Source organism: Hippocampus comes, unplaced genomic scaffold, assembly GCF_001891065.2.
Source record: "Hippocampus comes isolate QL1 unplaced genomic scaffold, H_comes_QL1_v1.1 scaffold151, whole genome shotgun sequence".
Lineage (NCBI taxonomy): Eukaryota > Metazoa > Chordata > Actinopteri > Syngnathiformes > Syngnathidae > Hippocampus > Hippocampus comes.
Genome location: NW_017805591.1, coordinates 210,797 through 232,305, shown reverse-complemented (window position 1 = coordinate 232,305; position 21,509 = coordinate 210,797). Strand labels below are relative to the sequence as shown.

Below are 21,509 nucleotides of genomic sequence, written 5' to 3'. Positions count from 1 at the left end.
TGTGTGTGTGTGTGTGTGTGTGTGTGTGTGTGTGTGTGTGTGTGTGTGTGTGTGTGTGATGGAAAACTAGTGAGCTTTATTGCTGTATTGCATTGTGATTAGCACAGCCCACGGAAACTGGTGACAAGGCAGCCGACATTTTTAGATTGTAGAGACATATATTACAGTTACAGGATGAATGTTGTCAAAATGTTAAATGGACATTTTTTTTTTACATCATTGGACACATGAGTCTTGTCGTGACATAAAGCTGGCTGACTTTTGTCAAAACTGTTTTTTTTGTTTTTCATTTGTTTTGACAGTGTTGCCACGATGACCCCTGATTGCACTGATCTAATATAAAAGCAAACGCATGCCACCAGCAGTATACTTGGCACCACTGGAGAGCCATGACAAACATAAAAACCTAAAACCTAATCCGATGTGAAAACTTTTCACAGGTTGTATAAAGTCGTCGTTTTGTGAATGACCAACCAAACTGGGTTGTATCAACTGCACTGGGAGTAAGATTACAAAAGTAACATGATTACTCCCTTGGTTTATGGTGGTCCTAGCATGCGGCTTAAGAATTTGTCATTACGCATATGTTAGTGATAGACTACGTTTTTTTTTTTTCAACATATGCACAAATTTGGGTTCGGCATGTATGACCACATTTCGCCATATAGAAAAAAAATTCTTTGTTTTGGATACCAATGGGGAAAAAAAAAATCATTCTTTATGTTTGACAGCAACAACGTACGGCTGTTTGCTGTAATACATAAATTAATGTCTTCCACATAAACAAGGGTGGAGCCAGAACTTTTAAGGTGGCCAGGGTGACACAACGCCTCACCAAGGGGTGGCCATACGATAAAACTTGTGCAAGCAATAACCTATTATTCTGAATGACTAGTACAATATGTATTATATTTTGCCCACTCTACCTGGTGCCTACAGACATTCTCAATTTTCTACGCAATTAATCATTTCTGTTATGTATCTTACATCTGAACACACCATTCATTTTAACAGAATGATGCCAGCTTCTAATTCTAAAAGTTCCCTCTCTGCTTTCTCAGGGTCCACGTGTTCCAATTTCCAGTAGCCTACAGAAGCAAGAATGTTGGTCGGAATGATTTGTTATGCGGTAATGGGGTTATAAAGGTGACCCTCGACATTACTCAGGGCGACATATAGCCTGCCTTCACAGGAAGTGGCGTGTATCTCCAGGTTATCAGTACGTTGACTCATGCACACATTTTAAAGTGTAAAAAAAAAAAAAAGAGGGTGGGTGTTTTTATATGTAGAACCTCACTAAATGGGCTGCTGTTTTCTTTCAACCCCCATAGGCAATTTTATGCGATGTTATCCGCGACTCAGTAAACCAGTATGCTCAAATGAGACCGTGGATAATGAAGGTAGAGTAAATTGGCAACTCCAAATTGCGCTGAATTGCCCTTTGAAATGGTGGACTCAGTCCAAACATAGACTTGGGCAGTTTGCACATTTTAGAGAATGAGGTCTACTAATGACATAGCCTAAAGCCTTTGAGACACCACTAACTAATTAAAATCACCGTTTTAAACAGAGCCTCAAGGAAAACTTTTTGAGAAAAATATCCAACTTGTCCAAAACTACAACAAGCCATTTACAACGAGTCAGCAAAATTACAGTAAAGCAAGTTCTTCATAAGACATATCTCTTGTACATTCAATAGCATCTGTATCCCATCGAAACAAATGCCAAACATTAGTCAGGGGTTGGGTTATCCATCCATCCATCTATCAATCCATCCATTTTCTAATCCCCTTATCCACACAAGGGTCGAAGGATAATTCTTTGTTTCCAAAATGATGGGAAGAATTCGAGGATGCTTTCTTTTCCATGCCAGCGTGACGGTGCCCCAGTGTACAAAGCAAGGATCATAAAAGTATATGTTTGTTCCGATGCATGAATGGACATAGGTTCTCTCCGTCTTGACCACTGGGTATCATTAAACCTGGTTCAGAAGCTTGATACGATCATAAAACCATGATACACAGACCACCACCACCACAGACAAATGAAATTGGCTCACATCATACTGACATCTCTGTATTTTTCCCACCACTCCACATAAAACCAACAAAATAACTCGATAAATTACAACGGGGGAAATGGCAAGGACTCACAGTGTGTATGAGTGACTGACAGTTCAGTGAAGCTCTTCAAAGCTCTCTAAGCTTTAAATTATCTTTCTGGGCCCCGTGACCTATTCTGGAACGTAACTTCATAACTCTTGCCAAATAACTGACGCTGCAAGAGATCAGCGTGCATCCTGCCGTCCAGGTCAGAGGCTGTCCCCGCCCCATCCTGCGTGGCCTTCCTTTTCAGGGGACATTACCTTTAATTTGCACTCCAACATATCTTTCTTTACGCTTGCTTTGTGCATGTGTGTGCACCCAGCGTTTTTGTTTTTTGTTTTTAATTTGTGTAATATAAGATTTAATGCACACTTGTGTGTGAAATTGTGCAAGTTGGGCATTTGCGCGCTTCACGCAGAATGTAAGCGTGAGCAAAGGGTCTGGCCGGAGGCCAGGCATGACTGATGAACTGATTTTGGCCTACTAAAGCAGCGAGGCTGAACACATTGCACGCCACTTATTACACACATCCACACGTACTTTACAAGCTCCCAAAGTGGGGTTAAATTATTTCCTAACACCCTTCTCGTTTCACTATTACTCGAACTCTGAACTAATTCCCCCGAAGACTATTTTGACTCTGTGCACCTCCCCACATACATCTACTCCGCCTTAAACGGGTCAAGGCAGCCAGAGTGTACACTGGAATTGATCATCTCAAGTGCTGGCAAGAGACTCCATGTGTAACTCTCTGCTCACATGATAAGAGCGATGTGACCAGTGGGGAAATAAAACTAGTGTTAGCAAGCGCATTATTTCATAAGTAGCTGAGCCAGTTTGAGTTGCACGAAGAAAAACCCTTTCAGCCTGATAATAATTATGGGAAATTAGTCTCTAAATCTGAACAAATTGTAGAGCGACCAGCCTCCAGGAAGGGATTGTGTACACACACACGTATAAAACCAATAACAGACTGAACACTACAGTAAAAAATTATATGAAACTAAAGCACAAAACTGGCAACTTTTGGAACATAGTCGAGGAACGCAAAGCACAAAAGTCTCCAGACCTCAATGAAAAGCATCTAGCATGTTTGTAGAAGAACCAGTGGTGTTCTTTTATTTTCCGGACAAGTCGGACAGAATAAGACAATCAACAGCCTTAGAAATAAAAAGTCATAAATAATCAAGTACAATAGATCGTTGCCAGCTCTTTTCAACTCAAGTGGGCAAAAATTCTGAAAATCGACTTAGTCCATTGGTGTACTTTTAACGAGTTGGTTTTTCCCTTTTTTTTTTTTTTGTTTTGTGATACATTAAGTGAGATGTCAACTCACCTCCTCCTCCTGCTCCACAGCTGGAAGAGAGCTGCCCGTTTGAACAGGTGCACATGTTGGGTCTGGAACAGAAGCCATCACCACAGGAGTTCCTGCAAATTGCTGTTTGATCAAAGGAGAAAGGGGCGAGTCGTTTTAAGCGTCCCGTAAAGATGCAACAGAAATAAGATTTTCTCCTATTGGATCAATTTGATGACAAGTGACGAGGATTCACGGATTGCAGAACTTACGAACAATACACTGGTTCCCGCCTGGCAAAGTCTTCCAGCCGGGGCAGCAATAAGAATGGAAGCGAGAACCACACACGTTGGGTCTGAAACACAAAAAGAAAGAGAAAACAAGTTAGAAATCAACCAGCATACCAAATATTTGAAAGAATCCCCGAAACAAATAGACGGCGCTGAGTGTCAGGTTCCAAACTGGCCAAGATTTGTTTGTCTTATCCTTTGAGAGTAAACAAAACACACAGACGCTAAACTCTCCTCAGTGTTGCATGATGGGATTCCTAGAGGAGGATCTCGAAGATGAGTGGGCTTCTCAAGTTTTTACCCGGCACCCAAAAATCTGATCTGAGCTGCTCAGTTGACAGATGTAAGAGTCATCGCAGCCTATGGAGCGTTTGATTGGTCTAGGCCACAAGCTTTCCTTTCAGGAATCAGCAGAACCGCATTTGCAAATGACTGACATTAGACACACACACACACACACACAAATACATTGAGGCTTTACAAACCAATAAGAAGAGAACTCTTTATCAACAGTGGACTAAAAAAAAAAATCCCCCTCATGCATCAACCCTCAAACCCAATTCCAGTTGGAATACAGAAGTAAATGCACCGTGGCAATCTGAAAAGATTCCAACAATGTGGTTGTAATAATGATATCCATCGAGAGCTTTCAAAGCACATAATAGGGGTGTATCTGTGGTCATTTGTGTTATCGTCCATTTTATTGACTACAACCAAGATTGTAGTGACCAGAGACCGGTAAATTGGTACAGACACTCATCTTGATGACATCAAGTCATTTGCCTCAGAGATTACATCTACAGAGCCCAATGTTTATCCATTTTTGATGGTCTTTCTGCCACCAAATCTAGCACGACCAACTGACAGGTATTCCAGATGTTGTGAGCAACATAACTTCATTCAAGACAAATACAGTGAAACCTCCAAAATTCAACCGCGATTCTCCGGGAAAATACACCCCTAAAGTCACATAAAAACCTCAAAACTTGAAGCATGGTTTGGCTTTTTTTCTTCAATTTTGCATGGCTTTCTGTCAGACTCCTCCAAAGAGAAGAAGCAGCCTCAACTCGGTGAAGAGAAAAGATTTAAACATGCTCTTAAAAGTGTCCTCTTCTAAAGCTCTGGACAAGACCCAAGGGGATAAATCAGGTGCAGACGTGTTTTGTGAGCCATGTGACTGGTAATGACGTCTACATTTCTAGTAAGACAATTTCTTTGATTGAACCACGCCTGCCTGTTAACATACCGCCATCCCTGTAAAAGGGTATCTTTCAAATATTTATATTGAGCTTAAGTCAACAGTTACGACATCATCGAGGTGACATCATCACAGTGACTTTTGGAGAGTTCCCATCAGAGGGGCGAGCCATTTTACAATTGTTTTTACAAGTTTAGAAATACCTCCTCCAAACTGACCACTAGTCTTTATTGTGAAAATGGTGGTCAGGGATGCTTTTTTTTTTTTTTTTTTTTTTTTTGTGGTTGAAGTTCTCTGTTTCTCTTTGTTTTTTGTTTTTGTTTTTTTTTTTTTAAATAAATGCTTCTAGAGGAGTCAATTGTTTTCATTTGCTCACACATTGCTATTTTATTTATTATTCTGAAAAAGGAGTCATTCATTTCAAAAGGGTGTTACAATTTATCTGTGTTGTAAATACAGGCATTTATTATCTAGTGTGCCATCTTGCATGTTTTAGAGCAGGGGTGTCAAACTCATTTCACATTGTGGGCCACATACGGACTCGGCAGATGTCAAGTGGGCCGGACCATTAACATTATATCATACTCTGCTATAAATAACCAAAATATCATGTCTTTCCTTTGTTTTGGTATACAGAAGCATTGGCGGATTGATACCGTCTGATGTGTTGGGTCTGTCTCAGTGACAGACTGAGACTGCTGTTTTCTTCTCTGATCAAAACAATTTTGTCTTCTACTCTGATCAAAACTATGCCCCCTAGCGTTTAATCAATGAATTGCATTTTATTAAAAATATTAATTCTGTGTCTTTAATGCATTTTTTTCACTTTTAAATTATCCTGTGGGCCAGATCGAACCTCCGTGGGGGCCGATTCCGGCCCACGGGCCGTATGTTTGACATCCCTGTTTTCGAGCTTGCCCTCCTCGAACACACCTGATTAAAAAATATAAGCTCAGCAGCAAGCTCTTGTAGAAGCCTGATAATGATCCTGATCATTTCACTCAGGCAACGGGCGGTAGAAGGACAGACAAACAGGTGGACGGGTATCGGGAGGAATTTGCGTTGTGGTCGAAGAGAAAGCAGCAGGGGGGAAAGTGGAAGAGGATAAAGTTCGAAGCAGTGAATTCTTTGAGGCAATTGCCGAAGCTAGAACATGACAGTCAGAATGTGTGAAGACAGTGACAAGGATCGGGCTTGGGGGGAGGACATGACAGTGGGAAAGGAAAAGGAACAGGGGATAAGTGGGAGGGAAAGCAAAACAAGTTGATGTTGAGAAGAGGAGGAAGCCGCAGGAGAAGTGGAAAACCGAGATAGGGAAACGAGAGGCCAGAGCAGAGTCTTGGTTATGGCTCAACTTTCTGGGGCACAAACTAAACATTCTGTTAGGGTTCAAAAACACCTCAGTCATGCATGGAGTGCGCCGTGAGCATTCCATCGCTTAATGAGCGACTGCTTTATTCCCTCCTCTTGTTTCTCCAGAGTGGTAAGACTATTCCACTATTACAGTTAGACTGGGAGGATGTTAATATATGACGGATTATATGCGCCTGACCCTGAGGTGTTCTTGTTTGTTATTCTTCCTCTGCGCTCTATCCTAGTCTTTCCTGCAGGTCAACGCTTGCCTTCTGAAGAGCTTGAGAGGGCCGACTCCAGTCAAACAGAATGAAAGACAGACAAAAAAAAAAGGAGTTTAAGCTCCAGGGGTTTTCCTCAATATTGAAATGTCCCACTGTTCTCAGGGCTCAATCTAAAGGAGCTTAACTTTTGAGCGTTGCAACCTTTGAAGCTGCCTCCTGGCCCGTAAATCGCTCGTTAACTGCCATTAATAGTAATAAAAGGAAAATGGCTGCCATCTCACAGGACAAAAAAAGGGAACAGAAACTATCAATGTCACACTTTTGTTTTTGCTCCTATTTTTCATCACCTGAACTCACAAATCAACTTTTTCTATGTAATTTTGAGATCGGCTCATGAAAAATGTGTTGCATTTATATGCCCTCTTTAGAGTCACAGTACATCCAGGACTTGTCGCCACGCCAATTAAAGGGCATTTTAGAATTGTAACTACAAGATAAATGTCCTTTATGACCAACTCCCTCATTCTTGTCAGCATACTACGAATTGCAGAAACTGCTGCTTGTGACAATATGGACGGACAAAAAATAAAAATAAAGTCCTGTTCTTTACATTTGTGAACTGTTTATCTTTGCTGCGTTTCCACCGAATGCCGTTCAAGTTGTAAACGTCAATTGGTTCTGATCTTCAACAACCACCGTTTTCTGGAGTCTCGGGAAGCACCGATGGCATTCTGTGAGCTTCTAGCAAACAGTTGCAGAATTAGAAAGCGCAACATCGACACACCCCGAGGGTCTGTCCACTCATTCAGGAATCCACAGGGTCAAAGATGAAAGCAGCTGAGAGCAGCCTGTTGGACTGCCAACATGGGGTCGGCATGGTACATGACCACAGTCTGATTCCATGAAGACAAAGAAAAGTAGAAATTTAGGTCAGGTGCCTGTGAAGCTTGCATGTGTTTGTGTCAGTGGCCCGGTCAAAGATCAAAAGTCATCAGTCTGGTATTTGAGCCAAGTTAAGCCTTACGTATTCCTGCCTGAAGCAGCACTTGTGCCGGCTGGCTTGTTATGAGATGGGAGTGAGGAGGATAGAGGAATGTATCGAAAATGACCCACGTGTCCATTCTTGGGCCTCCATTCCGGCCATTGGAGAGGGTGCTTATGATGTTGTCCTAATTCTGTAGTCTGGACTAACTTTGCTCATTCAACTAGCTTTCAAAGCGTCTCCTTTCAGCAAAGCTGGGTTGCGTTTACAAGGAGGTTGGTTGCCAAGAATGAACTGGAATTCTACATCGCCAGCATAAAAATTGACTTTTAAAAAGAAAATGAGCTCCATTTTATGAGCTTTATGGTCTGCATTGAAGGTAATTGTGGCCACGTAAAAGTGTATATTCTTCACTATGTGCAAAATTGATCAAAAAACGGCTACTTGTGTGTTCCAGACGTGCGTTTGGTCTTTTAACACGTGCAATGACATCATTGTTCTAATGGTAGGACATCAGCGTTGGTTTCTTGTCCGTTCCTTCTGGTGGGGACCAGCCGGAGCCAAAACATTTAAGGTTATGTGATGATCTTTTGAATGTGGAATTTTTCACAGCCAAAAAAAAAAAGCAGCTGTAAAGAGAAGGCTAAGCCCTTTTTCTACAAAGCAGTATGTCATGATTCAAAGATTTTCCATATTCACTGATCCTTTCTGACACATTTTTCAATATAATTCTGGTGGAAGACTCATTGCACCAATTTATTTTTAGAGATCCAGCTGTGACCCGCCCAATCGTGGACGATTCAGCAACGGTTTAGATGCCACAGCGGTCATATATGGGAATAGAATATTTCATTTCTTCTCTCCACACTAAAACCAGCAAATTGATGGCAAATTGCCTGCAAGGTTTCTGTTCCAATGCAATCATGTAGCTACGTGAATTGAATTTTTTAAATAATTGGAGTGGGATGGGAAGCGTAGTGGCACAATTAAAACTAACCTGTAAATTACGATAGAGAGACCAAGTCCTCTGCGTTTTTCATTTTCCATGAATGGAAGCATGTGTTATAATAATCAAGTTCCTCTTTTATTTTGTTGAATTCACTTATAGGTTAGGCTAGGTTCTGCCGGTATGATGTCATTCTATGTCCAAATTGCAGACGATCCCGTCTACACTCTTCAAAGGCATAAATACAAGGTCGATCATAGTTTACTGGCCCAAACCAATTTGACTGGGACCAAATTGCCGCTTAATGGAGTGTGGCTGCAGACTACATCTGTATTATTCACAGACTGTGTCTGTATTATTCCGCTAATATCTCACTGAACTCTGTATTTGCAAGAGCCTGGAGCCTATCCCAGCCGTTTTCAGGCAGTAGACGGGATATACCTTGAACTGGTTGCCAAACAATCACAGATGGTTAAAACAATAAATGAATAACAAAGACAGTAAAAAGTACAAAAGCAGTGAGACAAAAAACAGGCCGCATGCTGAGAGAAAAGCCAAAGAATAAAAATATGTTTTAAGACCAATTTTAAATATCATGGGAGGTCGTGGCAAAGCGGTCGTTGCAAAGAGAGGGACTGGCAACGGAAAAGGCTCAATCCTCTCTGAGCCTTCCTTAGCCCTCGGTACCTCTAATAGCGTCTGGTCCGCTGACCTAAGGCACTGAGCAGTTGCGTAGGAGTGAAGTAGCTCAGAGAGGTAAAATGGGGTGAGACACTCTAAAAATGTGAAAACAAATAATAGAACTTAAAAGGAACTATAAAATGTACAAGGTGGCCAATAAAGGGACGTCATATTAGGAGTGACGTGCTCCCTTATAGGAGTACCACTCAAAAGGCGAGCAGCAGCATTTTGGACTCACTGGAGATGCTTGATGGAGGATTGTCTGACTCCAAAATTAAGTGTATTAGATTAATCCATCTGAGATGTGACGAAGCCATGAATTATTGTTTCAAAATGCTGCTGAGAAAAGAGCTTGATTAAGAATGGTCAAAATCCCTTTGCCGCATTATGTGTCAGGAAAACTGGATTGCCTTGGCCAATAAGAATGTAGTGTAAACATAGCCTGAACCTTTTAAATTGGATGGTCTAGTCTAGAGCTTCCTGATTCACATCGCCATTACCATTCCATCACGATGTTAGGCCAGCACATATTTTCACGGAAATGTTGAATATAAGCGTCTCCCCAAAACATGTGAGATGGCGGGAAGGAATATTCTAATTCAAGTGTCGCCTCCAAAGGACACAGGCCCTGATTTCATGTACCTTCTGTTTGCCTTTAGTAAGGATTGTCTGAAGCTAGGTCAAAGTCATGAGAATGTATCAGGAGTCTTTCAAGGCATCAACATAAAATGTCTGGTTCACTATTTAAAGATTTCATACTATTATACAAAGTCTGCAGCGGTTTTCAAGCCATGTTGTAACGCAAAAACTCTCAGACAGGATTTAATCACCTCAATGTGCTATATTTGACACACGCTAATTTGACATTAAATACAGTAAAATGTGGGAAATCTTTCCTTGACATTAAGAAATAATCGGTTGTTTGTTTTACCTTGCGTATGAGGCAGCATTCAACACGAAATCATGTTCAGTGCTCCCTACAAGCAAAAATCCGACTTCAATTAAAGCATTCAAGGCAGCGAGCCAAAAGTCTGATCAGATACAACGCTGAATGGACTGATAGCCAGCAGCCGTGTGTTGTGGGAGCCTGTGAGTCAGAACTAGTCAACATCAGCACTAGCGGTTAAACCAGAGACAGATTTGTGGATATAGAATTCTCGCCAGCAAATAAACACTGCACGTTAGCCCAAGGCCAGCATAATGGCCATCATTACGCTAACCACCCTCCATCTGCCACACGCACAGTTACTGACAGTAGACTGTGATTGGTACAACACTTGGATAAAAGCGTTCGAATAGACTGCAGGGTCTTGAATGTACCACATATCGTTGTACTTTGAGGTGAATCGGTGGGTGACCTTCAACAACTCCTGTGCAACTTAGTTTTTCTTACCACATCATTCCAAAAAAAATAGCTAATTATACAAATACTAAATGCACAGAAGACTTGCGATATACGTCTTAGACATCTATGATTTTTCTGCATTTTACAGGCTTGTATTTTTCCAACATTGTGGGAACAGTTTTGGAAAGGCCATTTCTGTTCCCAGTTAACAAAGCAAACCCCATAAAAGTGTGCTTGCCTGAATTTCATGCAGAAGAACCCTGACTCAACCACTTCAGAATAACTGTGACTTCAAAAGTGTTCTTCTAGTTGAATGGCCAAAAAAAAATAAAAAATCCCACAGCGTCATTCAATCTCTTAGAATATAGAATGTCTTCCCAGACATACTTTCCTTTCGTTCTAATGGCCAGGTGTCCCCAATACTTTGTCAATATGGTGCACATTTCCCCAAGAGGTGGCTCAATGGAACACAGTTCACATTTTAAACGATTAAAAGTTATTTTGTTAGCCAGTGACAAACCGTAATGAAAAATAAACGAGACACTTGTTTGCTTTGGCCAGCTAAGGGCAGCTCCTGGGGAAAGTAAAAATCTGGTTACAGCTGCCAGCTGACATTATAATGACCAGTTCCATTTCATGTCCACAAGATTTGGTGCTGGTGCACTGCAGACTTTGTTTTATTGTTGCAATACGTAGCTGCTATTAATTTATTGAGCACATTAAAAATAAATAAATAAATAATGGATGGACGGACGGACGGAGGGAGGGACAGACGGAGCTATGAGCCGTTCATCCTCATCCCTGCTATGTTTCCAAATGTTAACGTTGTGAATCGGAAAAGTTTTATTCTTCTCTCAGTTCTTAAAAAAATATCCCTTTGTGTTTGATGGGAATAATATGCAATTGCCCCTTGGTTTGTAATCGCTCTACCAGACAAAGTGTGAATGTGGATCTGCCTGGTCATATATTTAATTTGGGCGATATAATGCCCCTCCAGATGTTATTTCATGAAAATTTGAGATATGTCAAGAAACACAATCGAGATGATGAACCGTTCAACACAGAGTCAGCCAGGCCAAACGCCGACTCTTAGACAGCTGCCTTTATGTTCAACCGGACCTCTATTTTCGTTATCACTCGACATTCCTGTTTGAAAAAAATTTAAACAAGCAATATGTCAACCCTTGTTCTGGAGTTTGACTTGACACAGTAAAACAAAAGTATGGGTGTGTATATTCTGTCGCCATCAGCATGTGGTCTTGTACGTCTGCTGCTTTGTCACCTACATCGGTGAAACAAACGTCCCTTTTCATAGGTCCTTCGGGTGATAGGACTACCTCATTTCCTGTGGCTTGGCACAAGGACAACCATATGCTAAGGTGCATGACTTGAATAACTGATTTTGACAACGGGGCTCAACAAAACGCGCCTTGTTTTTTTTTTTTTTCCTTTCTCTTTTGGCGTAGTAGCAAAATATACAAGGCCAAATTATGTTGCCCGCTCCTATAAGTGGAAGAGGTTGAATATGACGGCGGAGCGCAATAGAGGAGACAATGGGTGGAGTACTGACGGTGTATCTGTTCACAGCTGATTTGATCTTTTAGGTTCATTTCACAGACACTCATATAAACGTCACTTTTAAAAACAGACATGTCCATACGTGTACATGCTATTCAAAAATGTGAATGAACACAATCCATTTTGTAGTGCTCGGTGACCTCCAATGCGTTTACATTCCAAAGCAATTTAAATTGTAATTGCTGCCATCATTCACCTTAATTGACTTTACTTACATGCTTAACTGTCATACAAATATGAAGTAAGTTAACCACTGATGGTAAAAAAGAAAAACTATAAAACACGCCTATTCAAGAAGTGTTTTGTGCTGACACTAGACCCGAGGGGCTTCAGTATTGCCAGAAAAAAAAGCAACAATTTAAAAGAAAAGGCAAAACCATCACGCAGTTCGCAAACCCCAGTGCAATGTGATGTCATTGTGTAAACCTCATGTTTTCCTGGATTTGTGTTTTGTTGTATTATTGTATTGTCATTAAATGGTTTACTGAATTTTCTTCCAGTTCTACTTCAAGGGCCCTAATACTTTTGTCCATATCGGTGTAGGGCTGTGCATTTGTGCCTGAGCCTTCTGTGGAGATTTTCCCAACCTAAACCACTAACCAAATGTAGAACCCATTAGTACTACAAAAACACAACATAACATGACATGGCAAAAACATTAAAAAAAAAGAATCATACTCACCAGAGATGCTTATTATTAAAAGTATTAATGAGCAGAGATGCGCACTTTGCCCTATTTTGCCGGTCTATCCTGCGTACCCTTCTGTCATCGTCCTTCTGTCCTTATTCACATAGTAATCATCCTCGTCCTTTTAAAGCGCTTCCATCCCAGTCTACCCCAACTCCGGAAAAAAAAAAAGCGTCCGTGCATGACGCCGTGGAAGAGAGGCGGGTGGGGGGTGCAATTAAAACCCTACAGACAAGACTTACTTACTTTGCTCCATACATTCGCGTAGCACTGCTGATCTCATCTTGAATGGCCCCTTTTGCAGCAACCACAAGCAAGTATTATCATAGACAACATTTACATGACATATACAAAGACGCCGTGTTATTTTGCCTCCAGACATTACATACCTAACCCACCTAGGGACGATTAAAGAGACAGACTATAACCCACTTCCGTCCTTGCTTAATCTGTCCTTTTTCAAAATTTCTCATCCTCTGTCCTCAGTCCCAAAAATGGTCATCTATGCGGGACGGGCGGATGGGTCGTTCCATCCAAAGGACGGAACGCCCATCTCTGTTAATGAGCGTTGATCACAACAGATGTGTTTTTGCTAGTCCGTAACAAGTTTTGCTCTGAGCAACCAGTAGGAAAAATGAAAAAAGCTGACATCATCAAGGGTAAGCAAGTTGGCCCCGACCAGCCCTATGACGTCAAAATCTGATTGGTGAAAAAAAAAAAAATCAAGCATCCACATTCAGGTAACAGAACCAATGCAGCCAAGAGAAGTGCTTCGTTATTTAGAGAATGGACTGTATTGAATATCATTTACACAATTGCATGGAGGAAATATGAGATCTTAAGTTGTAAACGTAGATCATTGTTTCTGATTCGTGTTTTGGCTAAAAGACAAGGCCTGATTGCGCATCACTTGTTTCACAGTGCTCACACTCACTGCAGAACACTAACTTTACATAAGCTCCCTCAATTTAGCCCACCCCTCAGTGGCTGTGAACTACTTTCTCCAGCTTATAAGCAAAACACAGGAGAATTTGGGTCACACTCTCCTTCATCATCGCTGCATGGGATGTAAAGAAAGCTGCTTTTTCTTCTCTTTCCCATGAAATGTCAATTTGCTGTAAATACACGTGGTGAGTTCAACGTGCCAGGCAGCTTGTTAAAGTCAAACATGTGCTGTTTTGGGGAAAACAATGCACTAGTATTCCGCAGCATGATTTGATATAAGGCGGTCTGGCCTCACACCAGAAAGCACAGTAGTTGAAAGGCCACTGCCAGGAAATCAGTGGGGGAAAAGTCATTTATGGTTTCAAGCCTCTCCAGATACAATATGTCGACAAAGGTCTCAAGGCGTTGATGCAAAACTGGAGGAGATGCATTTTCCATTATTCTGCTAAATGAAGCTCTTGAATTATTATGCTCCACATTACCGTCGTGAAAGACAAAAGCGGCTTTCACGATGGCCATCTAAGCCAGCGTTTTCACTGCTATTTCTCGATATTTGTCCGATGTGAGCGTTTGAAGTCGCTTCAATAATTAGCTGCATTCAGAAACAGCAACAGATATATAATAGTGGTAAGTTGTGAAAGCGCTATATAAATCAGGATGTATTGTATTGTATTGTAAGTGCAAGTTGAACCCCTGAGAAACAGTGCTCACACCCTATTGTGTTAAAAGCAATTGTTGCCGCACACCCACAGTAACTATACAAACGTGAAAAGCTGCAACAGCTGTGTGAATGTGCATACGTATAGTCGGTTATGCCTACCCTCTCAGTGTCTCCGGGCCACGGCGCCTAACCCGCTGCGCCTCTCTCTGGTCCGAAGTGGATGTGAAGCGGCTTGCCTGGAGCGGTCCATTCCCATTGGCAGTCTGACAGTACGCCACCTGGATTGGTGCGAGACACATCGCCACCCACCCCAGCAGCACCTGGGCCAGCTTCCCTGATCCCATTGGTCCGGCCGGCGATCCCACCGAATGAAACACAAGCCCTTTAAAGTTCCTTCTCAGACTCTCTGATCACCGTTTGGACCCAGGCTGAGCAGAACAATGTCGACCTGGATCAAGACCAAGTCCTGGTGTGCACTCCACAGTTGGGACTGGAAAGAAAAGAAACTTGAAATAAAAGTCCAGAAAAAACAGAACACAGAGGTACATTCAGTGTGTTTCTCACATTTACACTCAGAAAGCGCCTTGGCTCTTAGAATGGACTACGTATTAACATCATAAGATAAGATAAGATAACCTTTATTTGTCCCACACTGGGGAAATTTGCAATTACAGTGGTTAATGTTTTTTTGGTTGTTTTTTTTTAACAATTGCATGGCAGTTAAGAATGTTTTGTATGATTTGATCGTGAATTCAAAATTGCGTTTCCAAATTCATGTTTTAAGGTAATTGGTGAAACATGCTAAAGCATGAGAAGTGTGCAGCAGTGAATTGTGGAGGTTTAGCCTCAAAATTCGGGGCACAGCTTAAACAATGCCCAGTGACACACTTTGGTTTTTACTTTTTAATTGCTTTTAATTGCGTGCGATCAACTAGCAACCTTTTTCCACAACCCCCTCAAAAAAGCATCGTCTACTCTAGTATGCAATACTTGTGCAGGCACGGCGCCAAGATTTTTTTCTCTCCCGGGGCTAAGCAAGGGCTTGACCGATATGTGTGGGGGCTGAGAAAAAATAGATTTTCATTCTTTCACTTGCTTGAGATGTCCTCTCGTTTTTTTGTTTTTGTTTTTGTTTTTTTTTTTTAATAAAAGTATAATACACACTAGTGATGTGTATTCAATATAAGGTATGAATTTGCACCAAGTTAGAGATCTGGACCCTACCGTCCCATCGCAGTGATTGATTTTGCCTTTGTATCCACTTCCGTGCGCATTGCTCAGTGAGACAAAAATGCACAAAAAGGTCCGCCACATCACCCTGACGTTTTTCACGGTTCTAATTGAGGAATGCTTTTTGCACACTATTTTGAAGCCTTCGCACTAACAAGCTGTGGTTGCTTCTCCTATTGGACTTGGACCAGGCTCATTTTTCCAATTGTCTTCTTCTTCTTTAGACCCCAGGAAGACTGGGAAATTTGGGGGTGGAAATGTGTTTTTTTTAATTACAGAGGTATCCATTGCTGATATGGACTGCAAAGCTAACTAACTCTAACCTAAGGCGCGTTCAGAAATTCACTCTGACGAATGAGCACAACTCTGAGAATGGGTGTGTTGGGAGAGTTGGAGTATGCTTCACATCATTAAAAGTACAGCATTTAAATGCAATTACAAAAAAGAAGACATTTGAAGCAAAATAAAGAAATAAAAATTCTCCATGTGTCCATCCATTATCCAAGTCGTTTATCCTCACGATTATTGCGGGCATGCTGGAGCCAATCCCAGCTGTCAGTAGGGATGCAAAGAACATGCAAACTCCACAAGGAAATGCCGCAGCCCGGAATCGAGCGCCTGACAATCTCGACACTGTGTGGCTGCCGTGTTGAGCAGTTGACCACCATGACGCCGAAATAAAAACTAACTTACTAAAATTACAAAAGACTTACCACGTAGTTACGCCAAGGCATGAGGATGCTAGGCAAAGTAGCATCCATTTTTCCGTGGGCGTGGTTTCACACACTCAACATTCATGTGCTGTTTTGGGTTTTTTTTTGCTTTAAATAAAATGTTTTATATTAATTATGCTATGAATTGACCAATGCAAGAACAAATTTTGACAAGCCGCACCTGACAAAGTCAATACAAGAACTGTATGAAAAGTCCTGCCTTCAGAAAGAGAACATCCGCATGTGTGTATACAACTCACACCCATATTTAATCATTAACAATGGATTTTGATGAATATAGACCGTCCTTGGATTTCAAGGTTCACAAGCTTTAAACTTGGAGACTCTTACCCCCTAAAAGCATTGTGCCTTCCTAGGGGGAGCCAAAGACATACATATTAAATGGGCGGAGAATGAATTGGTGAAGCTAAAGCCACCATTGACCGAAAGTTTGCTCCCTGAAAAAAATCAGCCATTCCACAAGCAGACGTTAGACCAGTTAATAGATGAGGACAAATTCCTCATCAAGTAGGCCAATTATGTTCATTATGTAATTTATAAAAGCAGGCATACACTAAATCATTCAATTTTGGATGTGCTGACCTCATACAAAAGCTGTATAGTCTATCCATTTCTGACTTTTTGGGGGTATGTTACAGTCGAAAAACATGCAGGGTCTGACTGGATCGGACAGCCTTGAGGTTTATTTTCTCTTCACCACCTCATTATAGACCACAGCTTGAAGAAAGAACTGTGGGGCCCTGGTCAGACTCTAGCAAGCATCGCTCCTACCACAGGACATACAACGTAGCCTAAATAAGAGTGGACAAAGATATCAGACCCACATCATTTGGAAAAATAAAATGCAAATGTTCGATGAGGACGATGAGCAGTGATGGATGATGACTTGACAGTGTTTGGCAGAGATGAAAGTTTGATTTCCAATCAGTGTGTGTGTTCATGCATTTTACTACTTTTCCACTGAGGTCAAAGGAGCTCCTTGTAATAAGAGAGTTGAGCGGCATGGCGGCACAAAAGATTCTTGTGCCTGATCTATTACAGTACAGCAGTCAAGAGCGGTCGGTGATCAGAGCACTTTTACACCACATGCAGTCCAAATAAAGCTGCCTATAGCTTTTGTTTGTATATTTGAAGTCTGTACCAGCGTGAGAAAATCTGCACAAGCACTTAAAGAGGACAAGAAACCAAGTTTAGGCTGTTACAAGCTGAAGGTAAAGCATTATTCTCCCCCACCCAAAAAAAAAAAAAAATCTCCCCATTTTATGACTGAGACATTCTGACATTCTGACATTCTGAGACGATAGGAACATTCTGCCTCATTCAAAACGGCATTTCTCTAAAATAGGATTTCAATTTGAAAACATGTAGACCAGGGGTGTCAAACTCATTTCACATGGTGGGCCACATACGGCCTCGGTAGATGTCAAGTGGGCCGGACCATTAAAATGATACCATACTTTGCTATAAATAACCAAAACAATGTCTTTCCTTTGTTTTGGTATAAAGAAGCACAAGAACATTAGGAAAATGTTGAAATTTAATGAACATATCTTTTACAAAATATTTCATGAAGCACCTTACATTTCCTTCGACAAATGTGCAATTTACTTTTATCATTCACATATATGCATTGCAAATGATCCCACTGATTGTACAAACATTAACAAGTAATTGGTATTGAAAAATATAGTAATGCACTTTAAGATTAAACGAGATTCATAAAGAAAGGAAGTTTTAAACCATTTACACGTGCATATAAAATCTAAATGTAATCTTACAAACTAAGGAGAGTGCTATTAAATGTGTAAATGTGAGAGTGCTATTGATAGCGTCTGCTGTCATGGGTCTGTCACAGTGACGGACTGAGGCTGCTGTTGTCTTCTTCTCTGATCAAAACAGTGTCCCCTTGCGGATACTCAATGAATTGCACCTTATTAAAAATATTAATTCTGTCTTTAATGCATTTTTTTCACTTTTAAATTATCCTGTGGGCCTAATTGAACCTCCTTGCGGGCCGGTTCCGGCCCGCAGGCCGTATGTTTGACACCATGCTTTACATAATCATCTCGCGGGCCGGATTAAACTCCTTTGCGGGCCGGATCCGGCCCGCGGGCCGTATGTTTGACACCCCTGATATAGACTGATAATAATGCTGCACTGATTTGTAGCTAGAAGAGCATTGTGATTAATGAGTATGGCTGAAGTCAATCCCAGCTGATTTTGAGCAAGAGGCGGGGTATACCTTGGACTAGTCGCAAGTCACTTTCAGGGCAGGCATTCAACCATTCACTATACCCTTTACTGGTCCTAAGTGAATTTCATGGCAGACAAACAACCATTCGCTAACAAATCCTTGGACATTTCAAGTCTTCATTGGAAACAACACGCAAACTACACAAGGAGGCCAGGAATGAGATGTGAACACGAAACTTCAGAAATGCGAGGCAGATGTGCAAACCACTTGTTAGTGGTTTACATGGATACATTTAATGCCGAATATTATCAAAGCTCATATGATGACGAAAAGTTCGTTTCTTGGGAAGTAGGAGGAGGAGGGGGGATGGGGGGGCGGTCAGCAAACTCCTTAAAATTGGAACTGAAGTTGTTCCAAACAAGTTCCCCTCAGCGCTGCACTATAAAAAATGCAACTGTTTGAGAATCAAAGTTGCACTTTTTTGTGTCCATGTCGCGCTGCAGCAGTGAAGCCTGAGAAATTTTATGAATGAATGGAAATAAACGCATCAGCCTCAATGGGCTTCATTAAACGTGACGTGAACCAAAAGTACCAACAACAAAGATTGTACTTTTGCAAGCGGAGAGAATCGAGCTAAAACGCCAACACTAACGTGTTTTTAATACAGACAAGGCAATAAAAAGCCGGTTTAAAAAAATAAACAACCACATGAACAATGCAATGTCAAACTTTAGCACCAATTTGCATGCGGCATGTTAACATGCACATTTGACGTGAATCTAATCCGCCGTGAAACGCGCACTGGTATCTGGTCGAATAGTCACCCCCTCGAAGTCATTGAATAAACCATATCACACTCTGGTCATGAGGTTACTAATAAGCATGCCCGCAATACCTTGTAACAATCGGAGCGCCTTGACGTAGAGCAGCCCGCTGTTGGAATTAAGAGGCAGGAATGTATGCGCACCAAGGATGGAATATTCAACTACTATAGGATTGGGAGTGGGGGGAGAGAGGAGAAAAGTTAAGGAATTGCCCCGTTTGGGATAAGGGGAGGGAGTTCGAGAGGAGGCTTGATAAACCGAGCAGAGTACCCCTGTGCAGATGAGCAATCCTGTTGTTACAGAGAGATAATGTGGACAGTTTTTTTAGATTGTGGAAAACTTTATTGCCGACGTGTTGGATCTCATTTTCAGACAGCAGTAAAGTTGTCAAGGCCGTGAGATGCGCAAAGGTGGGAGCACCACGCAGGGCGGGCAGCTTATTGCGGGACAGGTTGAGAAAGCGCAGGTTGGCAAGTTTAGAAAAGGCATTTCTGTGAATGTGTTGCAGCTGATTAGACTCCAGATGAAGATAGCGCAGATTGTCCAAGTCTTTAAAAAGTGAATCCTGCAAACTTTGAATTTTGTTGCCATCCAAGCGCAACTTAACAAGACGGTCCAAAGTGTCAAAAAGCCCCGGCGTTATTTCAATGATGTCATTATTATTCCCATAAAGGACTGTCAGCTTCTTCAAGGGCTGCAAAGTCCCAGTGTGAATCTCAGATAAATGATTATGTCCCAAGTAGAGCTCCTCCAAATGATACAGTTTCTCAAATGCTCTAGGATGGATGCTTTGGATTTGATTGAACTGTAAATCCAAGCGTACTAAACCGGTGAAGCTTCCCAGGTCGACTGCAGAGATGTTTCCGATGAAGTTGCCCCCAAGACTCAAGACCAGCACCTCTTCCCGGTCGCCGCTTTGAGGTGGCACAAAGCGCAAACCTCTGTTGGCGCACGTGAGACGCTGTGGTTGCTGGCAGTCACAGCGGTCGGGACAAACTCCCGGGGAGGCGAAACCACGGAGGCACAGCAGGACCACGCAGATCCCTGCCAGGAAATAGTCGGTCTCCATCCCCACGGCGCTGGTGACACCGGTGCGGCATTCGCGTCCGCTTTATCAGGCGCAATCGCATCCGCACTCATGCGCCGGGCAAAGGCTCCATCACCCCGCAGCTTAAATGTATTTGAGCCGTCTGCGGAAACGCTCACGTCCCCAGTAAACCTCCATCCCCTCAACTGGTCATCTGCTGTGAATTACCCACGCACACTCAGATGCACCCAGACTCGCGCACTGGTGTAATTTAGTCCCTCCTCTGCAACCGTGACAAGCGAGCTCGTGAAGGTTGTAGGGTGGCGCGTGCACGGGAGGGGGTGGGGGTGGGGGGGCTTTGGGGGGTAGTAACGGTCTACAGGACAAACCCACATTCCTCAAGAAGACTCCTGGAGTTGTTCTAACAGGGGCCAGCAGCGCTCTAACGTCACTATCATCCCTCCTCCAGGGCAACAGGACACTACACATGTGATAAGAAGCATTTGCATTCACATCTGCCCGTGGAAAAGGAGCCCACTTTATCAACTAAAGAAGGTGAAAGGGGTCATAATGGAGTTCGATCAGGGTTTGACAGTGCATAAATACACTCCAAGTCAGGAAAATGTTAGTTTAAACTCTCACATTGCAGCGCGCTCAGACAGTTCAATATCTGTTTACACAAGAGGTCTACTTACAAAGTATATTTCCTTGTGAAAAAAAAAAAAAAAATCGAAGTACAGGTAAAGCATTATCCCATTGCGCTTATATTTACACGTACATACTACTTCTCAGTTCATAAGAATACAAATAAATTTGTTTGCGACAGGTACTGTACATATCATAAGGGACTTATGATTGTTTTGGGGTTTTTTTACTTTTATTTTGTTTTATTGAGTGTACCGTTACATCTCCACTCTGCCCTGGGCTGCATTAATTTGCAGTGTAATTTCAGTGTTAACCACAAGATGGTGGCAGACTAATATTTTACACTGTCTAAATGTATTTATTTACATACGTGTCTTCCAAGTCATTCACCACAATAAAAATGAGAAGGAGAAATATTTGCACCCGCAATCTAGTTAACAGCTAAGACAACAGTTAGCCGATCTTCTTCCATTTCTTCTTCTTTGTAGTTTTCCCGGCAGTCTGGATGTCCTTTGGCACCGTGCTGCCTCTCGCAGGCGAGGTACAACGACACACATCATGCGCT

General features: G+C 41.9%; 2 protein-coding genes across 2 annotated transcripts in view; both read right to left on the bottom strand.

Moving 5' to 3' along the window:
* Positions 1 to 19,505, bottom strand: part of LOC109521994 (fibrillin-2-like) — a 45,425-nt gene extending 25,920 nt beyond the window's left edge. Inside the window, exons 1-4 of the mRNA XM_019880149.1 lie at positions 19,344 to 19,505; positions 14,450 to 14,780; positions 3,672 to 3,754; positions 3,442 to 3,543 (exon numbers count right to left, since the gene is read on the bottom strand). Of these exons, the coding sequence (XP_019735708.1) occupies positions 3,442 to 3,543; positions 3,672 to 3,754; positions 14,450 to 14,634 (370 nt within the window). The 5' untranslated portion in view covers positions 14,635 to 14,780; positions 19,344 to 19,505. The remainder of the gene's footprint in view (positions 1 to 3,441; positions 3,544 to 3,671; positions 3,755 to 14,449; positions 14,781 to 19,343) is intronic.
* On the bottom strand, positions 19,430 to 20,609 carry LOC109521993 (TLR4 interactor with leucine rich repeats-like). The gene has a single exon (XM_019880148.1). The coding sequence runs from the start codon at positions 20,339 to 20,341 to the stop codon at positions 19,430 to 19,432; it is 912 nt and encodes a 303-aa protein (XP_019735707.1). The 5' UTR covers positions 20,342 to 20,609.
* Between the last annotated feature and the right edge of the window lie 900 nt (positions 20,610 to 21,509).